The sequence below is a fragment of the Atta colombica genome, unplaced genomic scaffold (genome assembly GCF_001594045.1).
Source record: "Atta colombica isolate Treedump-2 unplaced genomic scaffold, Acol1.0 scaffold30, whole genome shotgun sequence".
NCBI lineage: Eukaryota > Metazoa > Arthropoda > Insecta > Hymenoptera > Formicidae > Atta > Atta colombica.
In genome coordinates, this window is record NW_017259404.1 from 972,996 (window position 1) to 997,085 (window position 24,090).

Genomic DNA, 24,090 nt, shown 5'->3' on the forward strand with positions numbered 1-24,090 from the left:
AAGAAAACTGCGGCTGAGGCTCATCGAATGATCTCAAATACTTATGGTGAGGCCGCTATTAGTGAAAGAACGTGTCGTGAGTGGTTTCAACGCTTCAAGAACGGTGATTTTGACGTCCAAGGTCATGCTCTGTATTTGGTGGGATCAGCTCGGCGTAGTGTATTATGAACTGTTAAAACCGACTGAAACAATCACAGGCGATTGGTATCGAACGCAATTGATGCGTTTGAGCTGAGCATTGAAAGACAAACGGCCGCAATACAACGAGAGACACGATAAAGATTTTGCAGCATGACAATGCTCGACCCCATGTTGCGAAAGTGGTCAAGCCATACTTGGAAACGTTGAAATGGGAAGTTCTACCCCACCCGCCGTATTCTCTCCAGACGTTGCTCCCTCTGACTATCACTTGTTTCGATCAATGGCACACGGTCTGGCTGACCAGCACTTCCGGTCTTATGAAGAAATAAAAAATTGGATCGATTCGTGGATAGTCTCAAAAGATGGCCAGTTTTTTCGACGTGGGATTCGTACGCTACCCGAAAGATGGGAGGAAGTAGTGACCAGCGATGGACAATACTTTGAATCATAAATGTATAACATTTTTTATAATAAAGCCTCGAATTTCGGAAAAAAAAACGACGGAAGCAAAGTTGTACATCTAATATATATATATGTGTGTGTGTTTATAAATATTTATGCATCTTTATATATGTTTGTACATATATTTATATTTAAAGCCAGTTAATTTAATCGGTTGACTAACCAATTGCGTTTACTGTTTAGTAGAAATGACCAATTGCGGTTGACATCCAACAAATGAGAATGGATTGAAATGAATTGAAATGAATTGAAATGGATTCAGATTTTCAGAAATATTGATTCTCGAAGATTAAAATGAATGCTTTTCAATCCTGAATGCATTTTATTCATTTATAGGAATTACAGGAACATATCTCTATGCCTTTCAATCTAAAAATATTAGCTTTTTTGTGCACACACACACACATTGTGAATACCGTTCAATTCAAAATTCTGAAAGGAAATGTAGTTTTTCAATCCAATTGCACTCAGTTGAATCTAATTGAATCCAATTGAATCCAATTAAATAAAAAAAAAGCTTCGCTATTTAAAATACGCATTCGAATAGAAAAAAATTTCAATCCATTTTAATCCATTCTCGTTTGAACAATTAATCACAATAAGCTTGGTGAAACCAGTTCTTATATATGAAATATATTCATATTTATATTTATGAATTTTTTATCTGGATTAATAATTATCGTATACAAAGTGAACCAACTTTTTATCCTATGAAAAACTTATCGACTTCATACCTAATTGATTATAATGTATCTGCAGTCGATAATTTCTGGTTCACCTTGTATAAGTTTTAATTGTAGCTTAAACTTCAAGATTTCTTAAAAAACAGTATATAATATTTATTCCAAGCATTAAAATTATTTTTTATCCGTTTAGTTCCGTTTCTCTATGCACAAAGGAAAAAACTAGCGCTAATACGCACATGTGATACGCTGCGTTCCATGCGGTCCATGCATGAAACAGAATGCACCCAAAATATTGATCGGACTCTTACTTCTAGAAATTCTATTTTTGGGTTTGACAACAAATCTCAGGGATGTCTGGGATCAGTATGCTCGCCAAAGAAACCTCACAATCACAAGCCCTTCTAAGTGCAACTATGTTGGCAAAATCGGTTGGCGAGACAGGCTATAAAAAAGAAGAAGAAGAAGAAGAAGAAGCAAAATTGGATAGAAGGATGAAATCCCAAAAAGATTTTCGCCAATTGATGTTGTATTGCTTCCAGCAAGGTTTCACAGCTTCGCAAACTATGATTGAGCTATACTCTGTCTTTGGAAAAACCTGTGTCACTCTCCACACAATTTGGAGATGGTATCGAAAATTCAGAACTGGTGATTTCAATGTAGAAGATCTTCCTCGCTCTGGTCGACCTCAAGAATTTGATGTAACACTTCTCAAGGACATCATGCACAAAAATCCGCAAATGACCGTTAAAGAACTCGCCGCCACTCTGCATAAGTCCGCTTCCACAGTGCAAATCTACCTGAAGAAGCTGGGTAAATAGTAGATAAGAGGTCTGTTTTTTATTTCTGCTCTTCATGAATTTAAGAATACTGTGCAACAAGTTGAAGTGAAACAAAACATATATTTGTGCAGGAATAAAAAATTGACCTAATGTATTGTGTGCTGAATTTATATAGTAGATTTGAAACGAATTTTCCAAACTACCTAATATATGAAAAAATATTTCTCATCCAATCTTGTATTGAAAATTATAATAACCCATGTCTTTCTTTAATTTCAAATCTAATATTTTTGATTTTAATACACCTAATTTCTTAGTGCTGCAAACTGTTCATATTGAATTGAATACTTAGAAATCATCGACCGCAGTCCATAAAAAAAATTTCTCGAATTTTTCCATCTCTGAATAATTCATTATTCCTTCATTTTAGTTTTCTCTTCATTCTGAAGAGCATATTGAATTCCATGAAGTGAGAGAGAAGATCCGAACTTTGTTGAGATGAAAGTGTGTTCTCGTAAGAACTTGTGATTAAAATGCTTATAACAAGTTTTATGAGAACAAGTTACGAACCAGATGATTTTGCTTAACCTTAATAAGCTTATCAACTGTCCATTTTGACTCAAACTGTCGAGTTTTTCAAAAGTCTTGTCTAGTCTATTCAGTTGACAAACTGGATATTACATATTCAATTCTCAAATATATCCAATTAATAAAATGAAATTTATATCATGAAAGAAAATTTATGAATTTTTGATTTTCAATGATTTTTCCGTTTTAAATATCCTACAACTTTATTACTAAAATACTTTTATTAATTAATTAGTAATGTTTTCCTATACTCGTTCGAAGATATATATTTTATTTAAATATATTAAATATATTTAAATTTTTTTTATATTTAAATTAAAACGGTTTTTTATTTTAACATCGTTAAACGTATTAAATGATTTAACAAAGTATTTATAACAAATGTTACATATTACATATAAAGTTTAATTATGTTGTTCAATAATATGTATTTTTAAATAAAAGTGATTAATTATTTTATACAACTACTTTTAATTATTTCTAATTTTATTTAAAAAATGACATTATAAGCAATTTTTTATAAAATTGTATATTTGATCTAGTTTTATGATTATCATTTTCGTCGGGGTTTTTTCTTGGTTGGATTTTGTTTGCAAACAGTACTGCCACATCAAAAAGTCTAAATTATTATCTTAGTAATTTAAATTTTTTAATATGGCAGCCCTTTTTGTTAGCTAATTGGGGAGGGGAGTCTGTCGAAGGGTATAGTTGGGCGCCATTTGCAATTAACCTTACTCAATTGAGGTCTGGTCGTACATATCTCAATTCGTTTACCTGTGCATTTAGATCGTAAAATGTCGTGTTGGATACGTGGTTGTCCCACCAAAAGTGGATTAATGAAGAGGAGCCTTTTTACACCTTATTCGGATGAAATATTCAACAAATGGAAGGATAGTGGAATTGCTAAAAAAGGCGTCAATAAATTTACCAAAAAAAGTCGCGTCTGCGAGTTACATTTTCAAAAAGATGACGTTATCCGAGTAGATACTTTTAAGATAGAGGGTAGTGAAGATTTTTTGGTGCCACGTAAGGTACCGAAGTTGAGGAAAGGTGCTATTCCATCAATTTTTCCACCGGTCAGACATTATCATATAAATTCCATTGACGAGCAGATAAATTACTATCGTATAAACATCATTAACAAGCAGAATCAGAAAAAACAGCAGACTGGAGAAACGAGCGTTGTAGCTCACTTAACGAGTACGTTTAATTGTTTCGTTTTTGTTTGGCTATCTTTTTTCTTTTTCTTTTAATTTTCCTATCTACTACGAAAGGTCACAGTATCATGCGATGATAAATTTGCACATACTCTCCGGGGAAAGCAGAGGACATGCTTTCGTATAGAAATCACGAATAGTATGCCTTCTATATAAAGTTAGTCTTTTCTGTACTAGCATTTAACTTGTAGATTCATAAATAGAACGATGTTCTTGCTCTTTAAACAAACCTGGATTGTTAGTCATTGTTAGTCCGTGGATCGAGCCCAAGTCCGGAACCTCATTCAGTGCCTGTCTCATACATACTATCTCACACACTGCTTTGCAAATGGCGTCCATTCGCGAAAATCCTGTTCCTTTCAGCGGACTCCCTCCCATTAACGAATCACTTTTTTATTCGCGCGTTATCGAGTTCGGAATAGTTCGGATTCTTTCTCTCTTTATACTGAATTCTTTCTTTGTTGCGTTGTCTTCGTCATCTGATTCCTTCTCTTTCGTTGCATTTGTTTTTTTTTCTCGAATCGATCTCGAAGATTTATTCGAAAATGTGTCGAAAAAATGAAAATATTGAATTTGTATGAAATTATACGTAACAAGTAATTTTATGTATTCGAAAAAAATATAAATTCACATATTTTTTGTTATATCTAAAAAAATTAATTAAGATATAAAAATTAACAAGAGAGAAAGTTTTTTTTTCTCGATCAAGCTGGATCTTAAGTGTCAATTATTTTAATTGTATACCGAATTGATTTTTCAGGCTTCAAACGCAAACTCGATTGAACTGTAATAGTAACAAATTGCCTAGCAATTTAATAATTTGATGCTCATAGATCTTATAAAACTCTTAATGTTGAATAATAACATATTAAAATTTATAAATAATCTTGTCGCAAAAATATCTCGGCCGGGATTGACCATCGAAAAATCATTCTCCGTAACACCCCGGGAAAAAAATATTGTATATATAATTATGTATAAAATTATATAAAAATATATATAATTTTATATAATTATATATAAAATATTTTTTCCCAGGGCTTGTTTTATGTACAGGTAAAAATCTATTTTTAGGGCCTTGACTCTTCAATATTTCTTCAGTGTCTTTTGAAACAAATTATAATCGTTTAAATATAAACTTTCATCGCATAATGTTTCTTTAATGATGTTATGTTTTAAAGTATTTATACTCTGATTATGCAAATCAACAACAAACTCAAACATATCTCTAAATTTCAAGATATATCAATTTCAAAATATATCGTTATATAAAATCTAAATATAAAAAAAACAAAGTATTTTATATATTTATGATATTAAATCACATAATAAAATTTGACATAAATAAATTTAAGAAAAAAAAAGGAAACTTCCGTATCACGTAATAAGAAAAATTATAGATCGTGGCAACGTCGCATTTTTGGAGCAGATGAATCGGCACAAGAGGTTATCTGACAAAAATATTTATACGAAAGAAAAATGTCCGCACAGCTGCGTTATAAAGGAAGATACATCAAAAGTAAAGTTTTAGCAAAAAAAAAAAGTGTAAAGCAACTTTCGCGAAGATACGACAAGAAAGGCATAATTTCTCTTTTGATGAGAAACAAGATATCGGATCCACGTGATGGTAATTGCATTGTGAACTTGAAAGTGCTCAGAAAGTGCGACGTTGCCATACTTATTAGATTTCTTCAGGGCTATTCTTCAGATTCTCAAATGCCACCCAGATATCACTCCATCCTTATTGTTTACCGAATGTTAAATAAGGATGACATTAGATCTGTTTTTTGTTACACTCTGAATCGGTGCAATAAGTTTAAATAAAATAAATATACGTTTGTTTCACTTTATTTTGCACTATGTGTACCAATTTAAAAAGTACAACAATAAAAAACAGACCTATTTAATCCGGGGAGCATCCGAGTAGGAATCCAAACATTTCTTAGGATATCATGTAATTTTTTTCTTGGAGCGAAAACGTGAAAAGTGAAAATTTTTTCTATGTATATATACATACATACAATATATATGTACATACATATGCGCATACATATATATGCGCATCACAATTTTTATTTTTCATGTTTTCACTCTAGAGAAAAAGTTACGTAACGATAACCAGTTCTTAATAAAATGTATAAAATCAAGATTTTTTTATTGACTCAAACTTTAATATCGTGCGATAAATATTTGCGATATTGTTACACGTGCTTCCTCACAAATTTAACTATTCGAGACTCGTTTTTCATTAACTTCTTGAATGTGATTTCGAAGCTATATGAAAATTCGTGTCGCATCACAGCAAAAATGATATACTGGTTCAGTAGAAAAAGTAGTTTTGCAACTGTTTTAAAAATTCTTTAATATAATTGATATTTTGCTCTTCTCGGTAAAAAATTGTTCATAAATGTATAAACATACATAAATATTCATAAACATGTCATATTTCATATATGAACATATTTATGAATATTTATGCATGTTTATACATGTTTATACATATTTATGGATGAAAAATTTTTACATATTTATACGTGAATGAAAAATTTTTTACCAGGTTAATTTGATTCTTACTGAATCTAAATGTATAAAACCAATCATATTTAATGTAAATCATGATAAATACGGAAAATTTACAATGTTTAATATTCGGTTATATATTAGAAATGGGACGCTAATTCAAATTCATCTTTTATAGACATATATATTAAAAAAATCTAAAGTACTCGAGACGAAAGTTTCAAAACATTCTTGAATAATGCATTTTGAGTATAATCTTTCAACCTTTCAAATTTTCAATCTTTTTCTACAGTGTTTTTTATACGCTGACTATTCCCGTTATGAAAAAGCGCGCTGAACAGGAGTCAGAAGCTAAAAATTGATCAATCACAGTCGTCAATTTTTAGGTTCTGACTTCTGATTTATGACTAATGGCTTATTATAGAAGGCCCATTAACTTCAGCAGCGTTAAACTTATCACTTTGTTTTATGTATTCACACATCATAATAACATATCAATTTTCAGCAGATTTGTTGAGTCAGCCTTCACAAAACATGATTTTAAAATATTTGGCATTCTTAGAACTGATTGTACCGCCGTTACTTTAACTTTAAACGAGGCTTGAATTTTTCATTTTCTCTCTTTAAAGCCGAGAAAGAAAAAAGAAGAGTTTTAAAGCTTAAAATCAAAGTAACGATGGTACAATCATACTTTATGCGCTTCGAAAATTTCGTTAAAAAATATGGACTGTCAATGCGTAATAACAAATAAAAACGGAAGGCTTGCGCGAAGACGAAACAATCCTGTGATGTCATATAAACAAATCTACTAATAGTGTAACGTTTTCTTCTGTTTGAATTTTCAAAAATTTTCAACTTTATTAATAAATAAATATAAATAAATATAAATTAAACTATTTCATTATTGGACAGTTCATAATGCTTAAATCAATCGAATTTAGAAATTTCGAAATTTACTTGAAGACTGAATTTCTCTCTTTTTATTAAGTTCAATTTATACTACAAACCCCATTTCTCAAATTTAATTTTCTTTTCGAGAGATTAGCCAAAGATGCACTAAAAAAAACTTAAGAGTATCAGTACTACACGACTTTCTGAACTTATTTCCTTTCTTATTTCCAACGATATTAATTATTTTTGTATTTTAATTTTTCGATTTTAGCTTCAACCTTTCTTAATTCATTTATTCTCTTAATTTATTTATCCTTGCGATATATAAGCATATACAGGATGAGTAAAAAATCTCGGAGCGCTGAAATATCTCAAAAACAAAGCATTTTCGGGAAAAATGATTCAGACAAAAATTGTAGAGATTTTTAAAAAGATCTATTTACTGATCACATCTGTTTGACATTGGCTGGCATCGCCAAGATTATATCGATTTTTTTAAATGGGATCATGATGAAAATTTTTCTCATAATTTTTATATGAATTGGAATATTTTTTAGAAATATTCAAAAATATTCGAAAAGTTTACATCTTCTCTCAGAATTTTTTGTACAAGTGAATTCTGAAATATTTTGAAATTTCTCATCCTATAATTTAAAAAAAATATTTTTAGATTTTATTTCATCAGAAATTATACTTACAAAAAAATATTATACTTGCCATATTTTATAATTAACATATATGAAAAATTCTGGGAAAAGATATAGATTTTATGAGAAATGTTCCAATCTGTATAAAAAATGTGAGAAAATTATAAAATTATATAGAAATTCTGAAATTATATGAAAAATTCTGAGAAAAATTTTCACCAGAGATACCTTGTTTTTGGTTCCAGAGTTTTTTGATTCTAATAGCTGATGTCAAGAGCTTTTCACACTACAATAAAGTTCATTTTCATTACGTAGGAGAGACTGGAGACTGGAGCTAATAGATTATAGAGGTAGATAGACTAATCAGGGCTACGTTATTAAAAGGGGAAAAAAACATGCAAAAATAGCGTAAATAGTTGTATTCAGCAGAAAAAGCAGTTTTGCAACTGTTGTAAAATTCTTTAATATGATTGATTTTTCCCTTAATTTCTCACTGGATTTAAATATATTAACCAATTATATTCAAGAATTTTACAACAGTTGCAAAGCTGCTTTTTCTGCTGAACGCAGCCATATATCTGAGCACGCAACATTCAACAACTACTGCCACGCCACTCAGTCTGCTGTGATATTTCCGTACGGATGCATCTGTGACAGAAGTTAGGTTACAATTTAAAAAAATTGTACATGTAAGTAAATGTTTTTATTCTTGAAATTTTGTTTACGATCACATATCAATGTCTGAGATATTTCATTTTTGTTTAGATAGTAAGTTTACTAAAGTCCAATAGATTATTTTTGTTTATCTGTCTTTGTTATTATATACTGTTATTTTTAGAAAATTAATGGATGGGGATAGTAAACTCAGGATGGGGCTATATGACTCATTAACGACGACTCTTATAATATCTACTTTCTAAATTTCTTGGATTGAAATCTCATTCTAAAAGAGTCAAAATACAGCCACTTTTGAAAAAGAGTGAAAACTTTTTACTCTTTTTGAAAAATAATGGCAATATTTCACTTCTTTAAACAGATCTATCTCAGTAAATATTCAGTTTAGTCCTCTCATGTCCATTGATGAAACTAGATTCATTTGACGTGTTTTTGCACGAAATGAACAAAAAAGCGTCGCTCTGCCCCGCGAAGCAAGATATTAGTTAAAGTTGTTAGATTAGGTTAGGAAATCTCATTCACTGCGATTTTATTCCAAAAAAGGAGTAGAATGTTTCACTCCTTTTTAATGTGAGATTTCATTTCTTTTTCAAGGAGTAAAATATGATTTTCACTCTCTTTGAGGTATTACTCAAAAGAATTTAGAGAGTATTTTATTTTTATTTTAAATACACATTATAGATCTTTTTTTTTTAAATACACCTAATGCAATAATTTTTATAATTTAATAATAATTTTAATTTTAATAATAAAATTTTAATAATAAAAATATGTAATAATTAAATTATACATATAATATTATTATAAATATTGTAATGTTAATTTAATTACAGAAAATCATGAGGACATACAAGAGAAAGACAAATAAGGGAAATATTCCGAAGAACATTATAGAATTTGCGTGTAAAGAAGTAATTTTAGAAGGAAAAAGTGTTCGTTCTTCAGCAGCGAAATATAATATCTCATTTAAAACCTTGCACCGATATGTTAATAAATTAAAAGCTGTAGGAAAAGACGTTAGTCAAATATCAAATATTCAATTTACTCATGTAGGTTACGGCAAAAGTCATCAAATTTTGAATGATACGGAAGAAATTGCTTTAGTGGAATATATTAAAAGAATAGCAGATATTTATTATGATATAACACCCAAAGAAGTAAGGAAATTGGCTTATCAATTTGCAATAAAAAACGGAAATAAAGTACGAGATTCTTGGAATGAAAACAAAATAGCAGGTGAAGATTGGTTCAGAGGTTTCCTTAAACGCAATAACAATTTATCAATAAGATTAAAAACTACAAGTCTCTCTAGAGCGAAGTCATTTAACAAACATAATGTTAATTTATTTTTCACAAATTTGAAAACAATCTGTAATTGTCTAAGAGTGAAGCCATCCGATATCTGGAATATGGATGAGATAGGGATTAATACTGTTCACACTCCTGATCGTGTAATTGCACGTCGTGAGATGAAACAATTAGGAAAGATAATTTCAACCGAAAAAGAAACTCTCGTTACCATGGCAGTTGCAGTTTCAGCTATTGGAAATATGATCCCACCATTTTTTATATTTCCAAAAGCTCATTACAAAGATCATTTTATACAAGAAGGCCCTCTTGGATCTGCAGGTGATGTTAATCCATTTGGTTGGATGGAAGAAGAACATTTTATAAAATATTGTCAACACTTTGTTCATCATGTTAAACCATCTAAAGAGAAGCCTGTTCTTCTTTTACTTGACAATCATGAATCTCACCTTTCTATTGAGGCGCTGGATTATTTGAAAGAGAATGGAATTATAGTTTTATCATTCCCTTATAATTGCAGTCATAAGTTGCAGCCGCTAGATAGATCTGTATATGAACCTTTGAAAAATTACATCAACACAGCATGTGACAACTGGCTAGCTAGTAATCCAGGAAAATCTTTATCTCTATATCACATTTCAGAAATAATAAAAATTGCATTACCTCTGGCAACAACTTCAATAAATATTCAAGCAGGTTTCCGCATTTCAGGAATATTTCCTTTAAATGAAAATATATTTCCTGATACTGAATTCTTAGAATCTAATGTGATCGACAAAGAAGATACTTCTATTATTATCAAAGCTGAGAACGATGAACTTTTTTCTGTCCAGGAAAATGTCGATTTTTTATCTATCAAGAAAAATATCAGTCCATCTTCGGTATATCAGGATATAAGACATCTGCCAAAAGTGGAACTGTATCAAGAAAAAAAAAGAACTTGTAAACGAACTAATGCAATATATATAGACTCGCTAGAAAAAGATGCTCTCATGGAGCAAAAGCTCGATTGTTCAAGAAAAAAAAATAGAATTAGCCAGGAAGAAACGGAAATCGAACAAAAAAGCAAGACAATAAGAAAAGAAAAAAGTAAGGAAAATCCAAGTAAAAGAAAACTTCTTTGATTGAAAAGTCATAAAGCAGAAGAATTTTAATAAAATAAATTCTTCATCCCCTCGAATGAGACAAATATAAGACAATGAAATGTATTCCCTATATATAGTAAAAATGTATTCCGTATATATAGTAATGTAAAATTCATTTTTTCAATAAGTCTTAATTTTATCTGTAAAAATTCGAAACTGAAAAATAAATCTATTAGCTCCGCTATTTATAAGGTCCAGTTATAAGGCTTGAAAATGAACTTTATTGTAGTGTTTTAAAAAGCTCTTGACATCATAGATTCTGGAATCAAAAATAGAATGTCCCAATTAAAAAAATCAATGTGCCTTGATCTGATCTTGGCCATCCAAAGTCATGCAGATGTGATCAGTAAATAGATCTTTTTAAACTTTACAACTTTCGTCTAAAGCGTTTTTCTCAAAAACTGCTTTGTTTTCGAGATATTTCATCGATCCGAGACTTTTCAGTTACCCTATTTAAATTAATTCTCATGTTCTCTTCTTCTTAGTAACATTATTATTTTTGTCTTGTATAGGTAAGAACAAGATAAATTCTGATAAGGATGTTAAAGTTAAAAGAGATTCGTATGCTGATGAGACGATGAAGGATGACAGCAGAATACAGGGATTCAAAAGAGAATTGGAAGCAGATAAGATTCTTGGCTCGGCAGATGACAATGGAAAGCTAATGTATTTAATGCAATGGTAAGTAATACATCCTAGTAGTTATTACGTTTAATATCATCACATGCCTTGGTAATCGAATTGATAAGATTGATGTCTACATAGAATGAAAGAAATTAAAGTTCAAATCCTGGCAGAGATGATTTTTTTCAATAAATTCTTTATATTATTTAAAGATATTAATTCGCATTACTAATATGAAATTGCATGTCGATATAATTTGTAATATTACATAGACCAGCCTCAATTTACTAGTGTATTAAGACCTACAGATAATCAGCGCACAATTTGCTTGAACTGGAAATTGTAAAAATTTACACAAAAATATTAATTAGACACCAAGACTCGTCTTGAGTGAATGTGACTCATTTGTATTGATACATCTATTTTTAATGTCAAATGCATATTTAAAAAGTAGTACAAATAAATAAAGAATTCAAGTTAATTTAAAAACCGAATTTAAAAACCGATTGAAGCTGAATGATAAATAAAAATAATTTTGTGCAGGAAAGGAACAGATGCAGTTGACATGGTATCTGCCAGTGAAGCCAATGCCAAGTGCCCCCAAATTGTTATCCGATTTTATGAGGAGAGAATAACTTGGAAAAGAGCAAAAGTAAAACCATAATAGATGAACTTCCTGGAAAAAGTCAAACTCCACATTTTTTGAGAAATTGACTTTTATTGTGACCTTGTACGCGGTTAAAGTCTCATTACAAATGTTTTGAATTTGATTGATCATTAGAAGAAAGAATTTTATTAATGGTTAAAGAAAAAAATAACTATAGAGGACACATCTTTCTTGTCGCAGTTTATATGTTTTTATATGTGCAATTATTTTGCATGAAATATAGATTGGAAAAGATAATTCAAAATTAATATTTTTTTAAAATAAAAAATCCATGCTCAGATGAAAATAAAGTAATAAATATACCTTCAAAATCTATATTAATGTTTTCGCTAATTTCAAATTTGCATTCATATAATTGATCAATTTTCAATGGCCGATCCAAAATGGCAATCAAAATGACTATCAGGCGTATTTTGATAATTATGAAATATAAATTCTTAATATTCTTAATTCTTTGTATTCTTAATATTTTTAATATTTTTAATAAATTTTTAATATTTTTATATATAAAATTTTACACATAGATATGTGCATGTATAAGCCAGAGTTAATTTTTTTTTCAATTTAGCTGCCATCTTGAATTCATTATTTTGATTTTTTTTAATTTTGACCTAAGATTTTTAATCAGCGACCTTAAAAATTCCTATGTACTAAAATTCAGTTAAATACATTCAATAAAAAAATTTGCGCAACAAAAAGGATTAATCTGAGATTAATATTACAAAGTCAATTTTCTATGATTTAAGATCCTACGACTTTTATTAAACTCCGCATAACGCATTTGTAATATCATTAACCGTATATACTCTTTATAATGTATATTGTAAATATCTTTGAAGTGTGATTACTCTATTTTATTCTAAACAAAATAAATGTTCCTATCGGGCTCAAAACGATGTCTATTATTTATTTTAGATTATGAGAATAATATTTGTTTCTGTTATTTACACATTTATATTATTTTTTGATTCATAGCCTTTCTTAACACGTATTTTTAATTTTTATTGTTGAACCATATTACATGATGTATTCAAAATAAATGTGTTCTTTTTTTAATATTGTTTATTTAATCTCTGTCTCATAATAATCTACTTGCAATGTAGGTAGTATCTCTATACATTTTTTGTGTATCTAATCTGTATCAGAGGTACATTCAAATTCGAGTATCTGTATCTAGATAAAAAAAAAGCATCTAAACTCACTAATTTTCAGATGCATTTTTCAGATTTACATTCCCTTAGCATAATCATAATTCCATTTTATGTGTGATTGTTGATTGATTTGCAGCTTTGCTGCAAAATTCTATAACATGATTCTTCTATAACATGAATCTTTCGCTTCCCAGCAAACGAAAATGGATTGAAATGGATTGGAAATTTTCAATTCATCCGAATCCGTATTTTAAATCCATAAAAATGAATTGGATTCCATATAAAAAAAATTTTTATATATGTAAAAGTTTAAATAAATTAAAGTAGTAAATTAAATAAATTAAATGAAATTCTATAGTTATTATTTTAAAACTTTTATACAAAAAATATACTGTATAATAAAGGAAACGTATTAAATATAAAATAATCATAAAAGCAATTAATTTATTAATTAAAAATAAGGAATTTACATATGTAACATGTATACATATTTATTCATGATATATTTTTATGGTACAACTTTTTTTTAACTCAATTGAATTAAAACGAAAAATTTCTTTATAATTCTATCTTATTTATAATTTTCTATCCTATTATATATTTTATCCTATTTATAATTCTGAATTCACATGTACCAAAATTTCTAATGTATGTCCAGACTTTTCAAACAAAAATCGAAAATCATAGAAATATACTTTGAAGAAATATACTTTGAGATTGAAAACCATGGAAATATACTCCATTCTTATAAATGAATAAAAATGCATTCAAGATTGAAAAGGAATAGATATTTGTTTCAAGCAATTCCTATAAATGAATAAAAATGCATTCAGGATTGAAAAGCATTCATTTATAGGAATATTGTTCAATTTTGAATAAGGAAATGCAATCCAATTGCATTTAATTGAATCTAATTGAATCCAATTGAATCCAAAAAAAGTATTCGCTATTTAAAATACATATTCGGATAGAAAAAAATTTTAATCCATTTTAATTCATTCTCGTTTGCTGGGTAGCAATATATTTTTTCTTGTATGTGTGTGTACAATAAAAAACTTATTTTTAGAAAAATATTTTCAAATAGTATCTTGTCGGAAGGAAAGAATATGATAAATCTAAATTAATGTAAAAGCCTGTACAGCATACAAAATATTGCAGTAACATCGCAAAAATATTTCAAAATATTACTGCAATATTTCAGCAACATTGCAGCAACGTAAAAATGTCCGTTTTAAAAATATTGATACGTTGCAGCAATATTACAACATAATATATATGCAATGTTAGGTTTTGGAGGAATACTTGCAGAAATGCATTGTAATAACAACTTTGCTGTAATATTGTATTAACGTTATTGCAATATTTATTATAAGACTTTGTACTATATAAATATTAAAAAAATAGAAATAGGAGTTAATTCATTGTAACATACAATGAATATAAATAAAATATGATTCATAATTAATTATGTCTTTATATTTTATAGGCATGTTCCGACATACACTGCCAGTACTGAAAATCTACAATATATGTAACGTGAATTATAAATTTTCAGTATTGACTATGCATGTCGGAACACGACCTATACATCTTATATCTTATTATTGTGTCCATTGTACATTATATTTAATCCTTACTTCTAATTGTTTTATGTCTATAAATTAAAAACACAATTCCTATAAATTATAAATATTGACTGCGTTTACACTTTATGTCCATTTTCATTAATGTAGATTAATTTTAATCTCGTTTCAACTTACTCTTCATCATTTTTTAATCTTTAGAACAGAAAAAGACGAAGATAAGTTGAACTGAGATTAAAATTAATCTATATTGGTAGAAATGGACATTAATCAGGTTTAATAATATTTGTAGTTAGAAACTAACCAGTCATTCTATTTTTCAGAAGAATATAATTTAGAATATAGTGAGATTAGTCAGTTTCATAACTATAGATGTTATGAAACCCGATTAAATGTGCCATGTAAACGTGACCATTAATCCATTCCTATTCTTCCATTATGTCCAAGTCCTTACTTTATTGGGTTGTACAAATCAATATATACAAGTCTTAACACTGAAAGTGAGTTTTCTAGCAGAGACACAAATCAATACAATGATAAGAGTCATTATGTCTTTGTTTTTGACTAATTTTTGAACAAGGACAGGATGACTCTTGTGTCAATTTGTGTATCTGCTGGAAATATTTTTAAAATACTGTTGCAACATTGCTGAAGTAATATTGCAAAAAAGTCTTCGCAATGTTTCTACAAAATTGTATTGCAATATTGATGCAATATTGAAATGTTGCAACAATGTTGCTATAAGTTTCTGTGCTGTACGGGAGTGAGATATCTCAATTGATAAAATGCTCAATATTTATCAAAGAGCATAATAATGTACTGAATATGTCATGATTAATTCATTTTTAAATTTTTATTAAACATACAACTTTATTGATTTGTATCCAAATTTTAAAGCGCACAGTGCACTAGTTCTGCCAATGAAAAACTATTAGGGCTGTGTTCCGTTTCACGTATGATGCGCATGCTGCATTATTTATCCTTCTTATTCATCGAATGTTAAACAAGGATAAATAAAGGCTCATGCGCACCATACGTGAAACGGAATGCAGCCTAGATCGCAGTAATTGTAACTGACAACATGTCAGAACATATCGCGAGTTTTTTTGATTGGAGTAGACAATCGGTGTAAAAGATACATAATTATTGCAGATAAAGAAGGTATTTTAAATTTTAACCAATTTTAATTTATTATTTTCTTATTGTAGCGTTTTTTGTTAATTCGATCCGACTTCGATGATGTTTTTATATTTGTTCTACAATAATTGGAAACGTAGTTGTAATTGGAAGAATTGACGATAATTATTTAGAATACAAACTACATCTCTAATTTTTATGAAATTAGGTTCATTCGACGCGTTTTTGTTCGAAACGAAAGAAAAGCGTCGCTCTGCCCTCTGAACCGAGATATTAAGCGTTGAAGTTGAGTCTTTAGGTTAGGAAATCTGTCATTCTGATAAGATGCAGCTCTATGTATGAACATTTTGGTTATATGCGCATGCGCTGTGACCAGCTGTGGCCACATCGCTAAATTTGAACCGAGTAAAAATACGCCACTGTAAACTCAGCAAACGAGAATGGATTGAAATGAATTGAAATGGATTCAGATTTTCAGAAATATTGATTCACGAAAATGTTAAAATGTTAAAATGAATACTTTTCAATCCTGAATGCATTTTATTCATTTATAGGAATTGCATGGAGCATATCTCTGCCTTTCAATCTAAAAATAATATTAGCTTTTTCTGTGCACACAAACATAATTGTGAATACTGTTCAGTTAAAAATTTTGAATAGGAAATACAGTTTTTCAATCCAATTGAATCCAATTATTGATTGAAATTTTTTTCTATCTAAATGCGTATTTTAAATAGCAAACTTTTTTGGATTTAATTGGATGCAATTGGATTGAAAAATTGCATTTCCTATTCAAAATTTTGAATTGAACAGTATTCACAATATACCGAAAAAGCTAATATTACTTTTAGATTGAAAGGCAGAGATATGCTTCATGCAATTCCTATAAATGAATAAAAATGCATTCAGGAATTGAAAAGCATTCATTTTAATATTCGTGAATCAATATTTCTGAAAATCTGAATCCATTTTCAATTCGTTTCAATCCATTCTCATTTGCTGTAATTATTATAAAATAGGTAAAAGCTGCAAAAGAAGAGTTAAACAATTAAATTATGCAAGAAATGCAAAGATCATAGATTTAGTGTCGGATTGAATTAGTAAATTGTAAATGCTATTAGTGTTACTATAATAGTGTTATTTTGTATAGTAGTTCAGAACTGTCTTCAAAAAGAATAGACTTTTTGATCCAATAAACCAACTATTAGTAACATAACTTTAATAATCTAGACAGAATGTTATCAAGATATCGGAAAAGTGATAGAAAGCAATTCACTTGGGAGCAAATGACAAAGGCCAAAGAACATATTGCTGCAGGCTACAGCATAAAAGCAACAGCTCGATTCGTGGGGGTATGCGAAGCAACATTAAGAAAGAGATTAAAAGAAGTAAGTTCATTTTATTTACATAGACTTGTCTATGCACTAAATTAGTAATTATTTTTGCTTAGCCTTAGACAACTAAATTAGGATATTTAGATAAAATTTTATGTCATTTTCTTTTCAGGAGACAACATCATTAAATTTAGGCAGGTTCAAATCAAGCTTTTCTACAAAAGATGAGAAAGCTTTGGTAAAATTGGTCAAAATCATAGATGATACATTTTATGGAGTGTCAAGAAAACAGTTAATGGCAATAGTGTATCAATATGCTGAACATAAAAATATTTTCCATAATTTTAACCATGAAAAAAAGATGGTAGGAGAAAAATGGATTAGAGATTTTTCTGTGAAATATAGATTAACTTTACAACGTCCAGAGAAGTTTTCAGGAGGTGTCCTTAAGTTCAACAAGGTTCAGTTTAACAAATTCCATAATAATCTAAAAAAGATTCTAGAAGAAAATCCTGAACTTAATGCCAGTCGTATTTATAATATGGATGAAAGTAACATATCAACTATTTTTACTAAACTTCCAAAAATAGTGTCACCTAAATGTAACTTAGAATCAAAAGTAGTGTCTCTAAATCGTATACAGTCACTAACTGTAGTTTGTTGTCTGAGTGCCGCTGGCTACTACGTTCCACCTGCTCTAATTTTTCCTCGAAAAAAATATAAGCCAGAATTTTGTAAGAGAGCGCCACAGAATACTTTAAGTATGGCATCTGATTGTGGATCTATGAATTCAGAACTATTCGTATCCTGGTTAAAACACTTTACAAAATATGTGACGGCATCTCAAGATAGACCGGTATTACTCATATTGGACAATCATATATCACACTGCAGTTTGCCAGCAATTAATTATTGTCAAGAGAATGGCATCATTTTGTTATCTTTACCTCCATACGCTAGTTATAAATTACAACCACTTGAAATAGCTTGTTTTGGATCATTAAAAAAGTTCATGGCAGAAGAATGTAATCGATTGATATCACAGCACCCCGATCGGTCGATAACAATTTGTCAAATAGGAGAAATTTTTCGTACAGCTTATCACAAGACTGTTTCTATTGACAAAGCAATTAACGCGTTTAGAGATACAGGAATTTTCCCCCAGAATCCCTCTGTTTTTCGAGAAGACTTCACATCAGTCTCATTTACGAACAGACAATCAGTCGAGCATCTTGAAGATGATGAGTTGGTAAGTCTGGAGACATGATAGGCGTGGTAAGCCTTAAGCTGTAAGAAATACAGTAATCACAGTCGATTATTCTCTTCATCTAGCTGTGATTAATCAATATCGTATGGCTTAAAATTTACTACAACGGTTGTACTCAATGCACCTTTTTATTTATTGAGCTTTTTCTGAATTCTAATTTTTTTAATATTTAAAATTTTATAGAAAAAAATATTGGCGTTTAGAGAAATAAAGTTTATCTTAAAGAGAGGAAAAAGTTAATATATTAAATTATAAAAGTAATTAGATTAAGGCCATAAAAGATACCCAAGGCCGGCCGTTTTTAATAATATCTCATCGATGACTAATTATATTAGACTTGGAAAGTTCGTTTCAAGTTCTTTTAATATTTAAAATTTTATAGAAAAAATATTGGCGTTTAGAGAAATAAAGTTTATCTTAAAGAGAGGAAAAAATTAATATATTAAATTATAAAATTAGATTAAGGCCATAAAAGATACCCAAGGCCGGCCGTTTTTAATAATATCTCATCGATGACTAATTATATTAGACTTGGAAAGTTCGTTTCAAGTTCTTTTAATATTTAAAATTTTATAGAAAAAATATTGGCGTTTAGAGAAATAAAGTTTATCTTAAAGAGAGGAAAAAGTTAATATATTAAATTATAAAAGTAATTAGATTAAGGCCATAAAAGATACCTAAGGCCGGCCGTTTTTAATAATATCTCATCGATGACTAATTATATTAGACTTGAAAAATTCGTTTCAAAGTTTGCGAAAGTTGATGATTTTAACATGGAATACTACCTTTATTTTGGATCGTTTCGAGAGCTATTGATGAAATACTTCTGAAGGACTTCATGCGCAAAAATCCGCAAATATTATTAAATCCGTCATCATACAAATCCGCTTTGCACAAATCCACCGTGCAAAATTATCTGACGATGCTGAGTAAATAGCTACGGTGATCATATTTAGAGAAAATAAAGGACCTAAAAATTTTAGTACTTTATTTCTAAATATTTCCAAACTAGTTTGTGGCTATCAGAAGTTTGCGCACTAATTTCTGAAATTTTTTTGCGCAGGTGAGATAATTCTCAAGTAAAGCATGAGTCGTTATAAATAACATCAAAATAATTGCAAATTTGGTTATTAAAAGTCACTTCAATTATATTATTCACTAATTTTGATATCACTTTGGTGTAGTGTTGGGCACAATCGATTAATTTATTAGTTAATTGAAATAATTAACTAAAAATTCAAAATATACATATATAATCATGATTAATGTAATCAATTAATAAAATCAATTGTCAAACAATTTTATAACAATTTTAATGATTAATCGATTACGTTCCAGCTTGACTAAAATAATTGATTAAAAATGATATATGATCACGACTAATTTAATCAATTATTAATCAAATAAAATACAATTAGTTAAAAAAATAATAATCATTAATTTTCAATCATTCTTAAAAAATTATATTCGTAATTTTTACGATCTATAATATTATTATAGAACGTGTTTGTTATATTGAAAAGCTATTCAAATCACTATTGGTCGATAAATCGTTTTATATTTTTATGGAAAGAGATTGCACATATTAATAAAATATAGTTTTCTCTTATAAATAATCGATTAATTTTATTTATAAAACTGAAACATTATAACACTAATGCTAATAGAAAACTAATATATTTTTGGCAATAATATCAAAATAATGCTATGCACATATCTGTTTTAGAAAGGAAAAATATTAAATAATTAAGTAGATTTAATCTGTGCTTAATTAAATACAAATCATTAATAAATAATGATTAATTTTTTAATTTGTACCAAATAATTTCAATTAATCAATTGAATTAATCACAGTAATGATTTGTTTTAATCGATTAAAATTGCAGATTAAAAATTTTTTAATTGATTAATACCTAAGATTTATTTGAAGACAACTAAAAAATTTTAATCATTTACTATAATCAAGAATTAAACTTTTAATCATTAATCTATTGAGTAAATTGATTAAATTTTTCTCAACTGCTTTGTCGTTATTGTGATTTTGTCAGTTGTTTCCGTAAACATTTATACTCATTAGTATGACATTTGAGGGGATATAGTCATCACTATAAATATCTCATAAAATATTGCATCTTTGATTTACATAAAAGGTTTGAAACGAATTTTCCAAACAATCTAATATATGAAAAATCTCTTTTACAATCTTATATTGTATTTGTCATTCTAATAACATTTTTCTTTAAATGCAATCCTATAAATTCGGCCGAAAACTAGATGATATATTAAATTTTTTAGCCTAAGAAATTTCTTGGTCGTTTTTTAAAATTTCTGAGCTTTAATACAGTTATTTACGAAGTCTGTCCCAAAAGTATCCAATCTCTGCGTATATCTTTGTCCTTGTCATTCTCTCTCTATTGTGGAAAAGACGTTCAGTATTTGGGGTGTGGACTTTGAGAAGTACTCCCACCAAGCGGCACGACTAAATAGTTGTTCAGTCGGCAACAGTTCGTAGTTGTATGAGTGTCAGAAGCTTCGACTGTCGCATTTCACAATGACTGAACGGATGGAGCAGAAAGTTTACATCAAATCTTGCCAAAAACTTGGCCATACATGTTCAGCGACAATCGACATTATGCGCAAAATTTATGGTAACAACTCTATGAGTGAAACACAAATAAAATGGTGGTTTAATCGGTTCAGAAGTGGTCGTGTCTCAGTGGACAATCATCGTCGAGTCGGTAGACCATCAACGTCGAGAACAGCGACGAATATAGAACGTGTGCGAGTTGCAATCAAGGAAAATCGTTGTTTGACTTTGCGACAATTAGTAGAGAACCTTGGAATTCCAAAAACTACTCTTTCTCGAATTTTGGTTAAAGATCTTGGGATAACTCGCGTGTGTTCAAAAAAATCCATTCCAGAAGCGCTGAAGCAAAATCAAAAGGATTTTCAAAATGAAGTTACCAAAGACGTCTTGGAATCCAATCAAAAAGATTCTGAGGTGCATAAAAGAGTTATTACAAAGATCTTATATATATGAAATTTGAAGGAATAAATCGTTGAAGGAATAAAACTGGATGCGATGTGGGAGCTGTTAGCTATCACAAAAAATGATTTTCAGTACCATTTAAAGAAGTGGATGGACTGCTGGAAGGTTATTGCTTCGAAAAAAGATTACATTGAAGATGACATTGTCATATCACTCCTTAATAATGTTTTCTCATGATATAGACGCATATAAAGACAGAGGCCTGGGATACTTTTGAGACAGACTTTATACAGTTTTTTTTATTAAAGAAAATTATTTATTAAATTATTATTATTATTTTTATTTTTTTATTTTTGCGATGAAATCTGGTGTATGTTTTATGGCTAAAATCTCCAAATTTGAATTTGATTGAATAATTAGTTCTTGAGATATACTGTCCAACTTTGAAAACGTCGTTTCAAGAAAAAAGCATTAAAGTTTGCAAAATGATTTTAATGATTTAAACAAATTTATTATTCCAATTTATATTTATTTGGTTACACAAAGACCATACAGTGAGCCTTCCATTTGCTCGTACAGCTCTTCTCTCGCATATGCTACTTAATTCATAAGTAGACATCGGATTTTTATGCAGATATCTTTTGCAGACATGCACAAAATACAAATTTGCATAAATATGCAAATATGCACAATATGCACAAATAAATATGCATTTTTAGTGCTTTTTTAATGAGATTTTCTATTTTTATGTTATTTTCCAATCTGCTTTCTAAAAAAGTATGAAATTGCATAAGAATCTGATATCTATTCAAAATTGCCTTCTTATTTTCGATCTTATATAATTTTGATTTTAATTTCTTAGTGCCATGCTGCAAACTGTGAGCCTCCAGTAGAGTGCTTGGAAACCACCTTCCACAGTTCGTGTAATGGAGTTTCTTCGTCTCCAAGTAATTAATTCCTTTCATTTCTTCCGTTGATTCAGTTTCGTCTCTAATTGAAATCAAGGATTTGTTTAGAGATCTTTCGAATAAACAAAAATGATTGAAAAGTTAGATGTTAAATTTGTTGTTTTAATTATTTGAATTTAAAAATCTATTATAAATAAATAACTAATTGGTGCTGAACAACAATTTCGCGTCAATTACAAATTATAACTTTATTTTTGTTAATTATCAATTATAATGAATTTTAAGTGAAATAATTATTTTAATTTTCTTTTAAGTTCTACTATTATACTACAAATCTAATATTTATTAACTTTAGTTTTTACTAACTTAAGTTACACTAAAAAAAACTTATAATATATTTCCAATAATATTAATTATTTTGATGTCGTATGTTTTCGAACTTTCAATCTTCCTTAATTTATTCGTTCTCCTTATTCACATATCTTTGAGATAAGGAAAGATAAGTAATTCTCATGTATTCTTCTTAATAATATTAATTATTTTTATGTCATATAGACCAGACTGAGATAAATTCTTGTGAGGATATTGAAATTAAAACAGATGTATATGCTGATGAGACGATGATAGATGACAGCAGAGTACAGGGATTCGAGAGAGAATTGGAAGCAGATAAGATCCTTGGCTCAGCGAACGACAATGGAAAACTGATGTACTTGATACAATGGTACGTAATATGTCCTACTATCGCGATATCATCACATGTCTCGAATTAGTAAGATGCCTCCATAGAAAATGAGGAAAATCCAAGTTCAGATCCCAGTGATATTTTAAAGAATTCAAGTTAATATGAATTTAATAATTTAAAAATGATTGAAGCTGACTAATGAGTAAGGATAATTGTTTGCGCAGGAAAGGAACAGATGCAGTTGACATGGTGTCTGCCAGTGAAGCCAATGTCAAGTGTCCTCAAATTGTTATCCGATTTTATGAAGACAGAATAACTTGGAAAAGGACAAAAAATAAAACCGTAGTAGATGAGTTTTCTTGAAAGAATCAGGTTCTGCATTTTTTTACCTTTGTTGTGATTTACCTTTGTTGTGAGTGCGGTTAAAGTCTCATTACAAATGCCTTAAAGCATTTCATTGAAAATATAATTTTACTAATTAGCTAATAAAATAATGTTTCATTTATAGTATCACATTAACCGTGCTCTGTATAAAAAATATTTTCGACGTGACTGTTTTATTTCATTTTAAACACAATATATGTTTCTTTTTTAATATTATTCATTTAATTCCTTTTAATATTGATGAATTTGACTTATAATTTAGCAGTATGTCTAGTCTTTTTGCTGCATGTTTTATTATTCTT

General features: G+C 29.0%; 4 protein-coding genes across 5 annotated transcripts; all 4 read left to right on the forward strand.

Moving 5' to 3' along the window:
- Positions 1-1,618: 1,618 nt before the first annotated feature.
- On the forward strand, positions 1,619-12,496 carry LOC108690243. The gene is made up of 3 exons (XM_018197431.1): positions 1,619-2,099; positions 11,572-11,740; positions 12,227-12,496. The coding sequence occupies exons 1-3, from the start codon at positions 1,640-1,642 to the stop codon at positions 12,345-12,347; spliced, it is 750 nt and encodes a 249-aa protein (XP_018052920.1). The 5' UTR covers positions 1,619-1,639; the 3' UTR covers positions 12,348-12,496.
- Positions 3,224-8,294, forward strand: LOC108690245. Its single transcript, XM_018197435.1, has 2 exons — positions 3,224-3,856; positions 8,177-8,294. Exons 1-2 carry the CDS (start codon positions 3,451-3,453, stop codon positions 8,197-8,199), a joined length of 429 nt encoding a protein of 142 aa, XP_018052924.1. The 5' UTR covers positions 3,224-3,450; the 3' UTR covers positions 8,200-8,294.
- Positions 12,497-17,212: 4,716 nt separating the features above from the next.
- On the forward strand, positions 17,213-18,071 carry LOC108690211. The gene is made up of 4 exons (XM_018197393.1): positions 17,213-17,240; positions 17,452-17,609; positions 17,728-17,995; positions 18,052-18,071. Exons 2-4 carry the CDS (start codon positions 17,457-17,459, stop codon positions 18,069-18,071), a joined length of 441 nt encoding a protein of 146 aa, XP_018052882.1. The 5' UTR covers positions 17,213-17,240; positions 17,452-17,456.
- On the forward strand, positions 18,067-23,993 carry LOC108690251 (putative uncharacterized protein FLJ37770). 2 transcript variants are annotated; one of them, XM_018197441.1, is made up of 4 exons: positions 18,067-18,804; positions 22,674-22,758; positions 23,275-23,443; positions 23,629-23,993. In XM_018197441.1, exons 1-4 carry the CDS (start codon positions 18,097-18,099, stop codon positions 23,765-23,767), a joined length of 1,101 nt encoding a protein of 366 aa, XP_018052930.1. In that variant the 5' UTR covers positions 18,067-18,096; the 3' UTR covers positions 23,768-23,993. The 2 variants fall into 2 exon arrangements, with proteins under 2 accessions (XP_018052930.1, XP_018052931.1); XM_018197442.1 differs by lacking the exon at positions 18,067-18,804 and adding an exon at positions 21,274-21,823.
- The last annotated feature ends 97 nt before the right edge of the window (positions 23,994-24,090 follow it).

Bases quoted from the DNA above. Each gene is read 5' to 3' on its own strand.
- LOC108690243 (XM_018197431.1), top strand. From the start codon at position 1,640: ATGTCTGGGATCAGTATGCTCGCCAAAGAAACCTCACAATCACAAGCC. The intron at 2,100-11,571 runs GTAAATAGTAGA...TGTCTTGTATAG, and splicing joins AATCTACCTGAAGAAGCTGG to GTAAGAACAAGATAAATTCT. The intron at 11,741-12,226 runs GTAAGTAATACA...AATTTTGTGCAG, and splicing joins CTAATGTATTTAATGCAATG to GAAAGGAACAGATGCAGTTG.
- LOC108690211 (XM_018197393.1), top strand. From the start codon at position 17,457: ATGTTATCAAGATATCGGAAAAGTGATAGAAAGCAATTCACTTGGGAG. The intron at 17,610-17,727 runs GTAAGTTCATTT...TTTTCTTTTCAG, and splicing joins TAAGAAAGAGATTAAAAGAA to GAGACAACATCATTAAATTT. The intron at 17,996-18,051 runs GTGTCCTTAAGT...AATCTAAAAAAG, and splicing joins TCCAGAGAAGTTTTCAGGAG to ATTCTAGAAGAAAATCCTGA.
- LOC108690251 (XM_018197441.1), top strand. From the start codon at position 18,097: ATGGATGAAAGTAACATATCAACTATTTTTACTAAACTTCCAAAAATA. The intron at 18,805-22,673 runs GTAAGTCTGGAG...TTAATTTCTTAG, and splicing joins ATCTTGAAGATGATGAGTTG to TGCCATGCTGCAAACTGTGA. The intron at 22,759-23,274 runs GTAATTAATTCC...TATGTCATATAG, and splicing joins TGGAGTTTCTTCGTCTCCAA to ACCAGACTGAGATAAATTCT.
- LOC108690245 (XM_018197435.1), top strand. From the start codon at position 3,451: ATGTCGTGTTGGATACGTGGTTGTCCCACCAAAAGTGGATTAATGAAG. The intron at 3,857-8,176 runs GTACGTTTAATT...TTTTGGTTCCAG, and splicing joins CGTTGTAGCTCACTTAACGA to AGTTTTTTGATTCTAATAGC.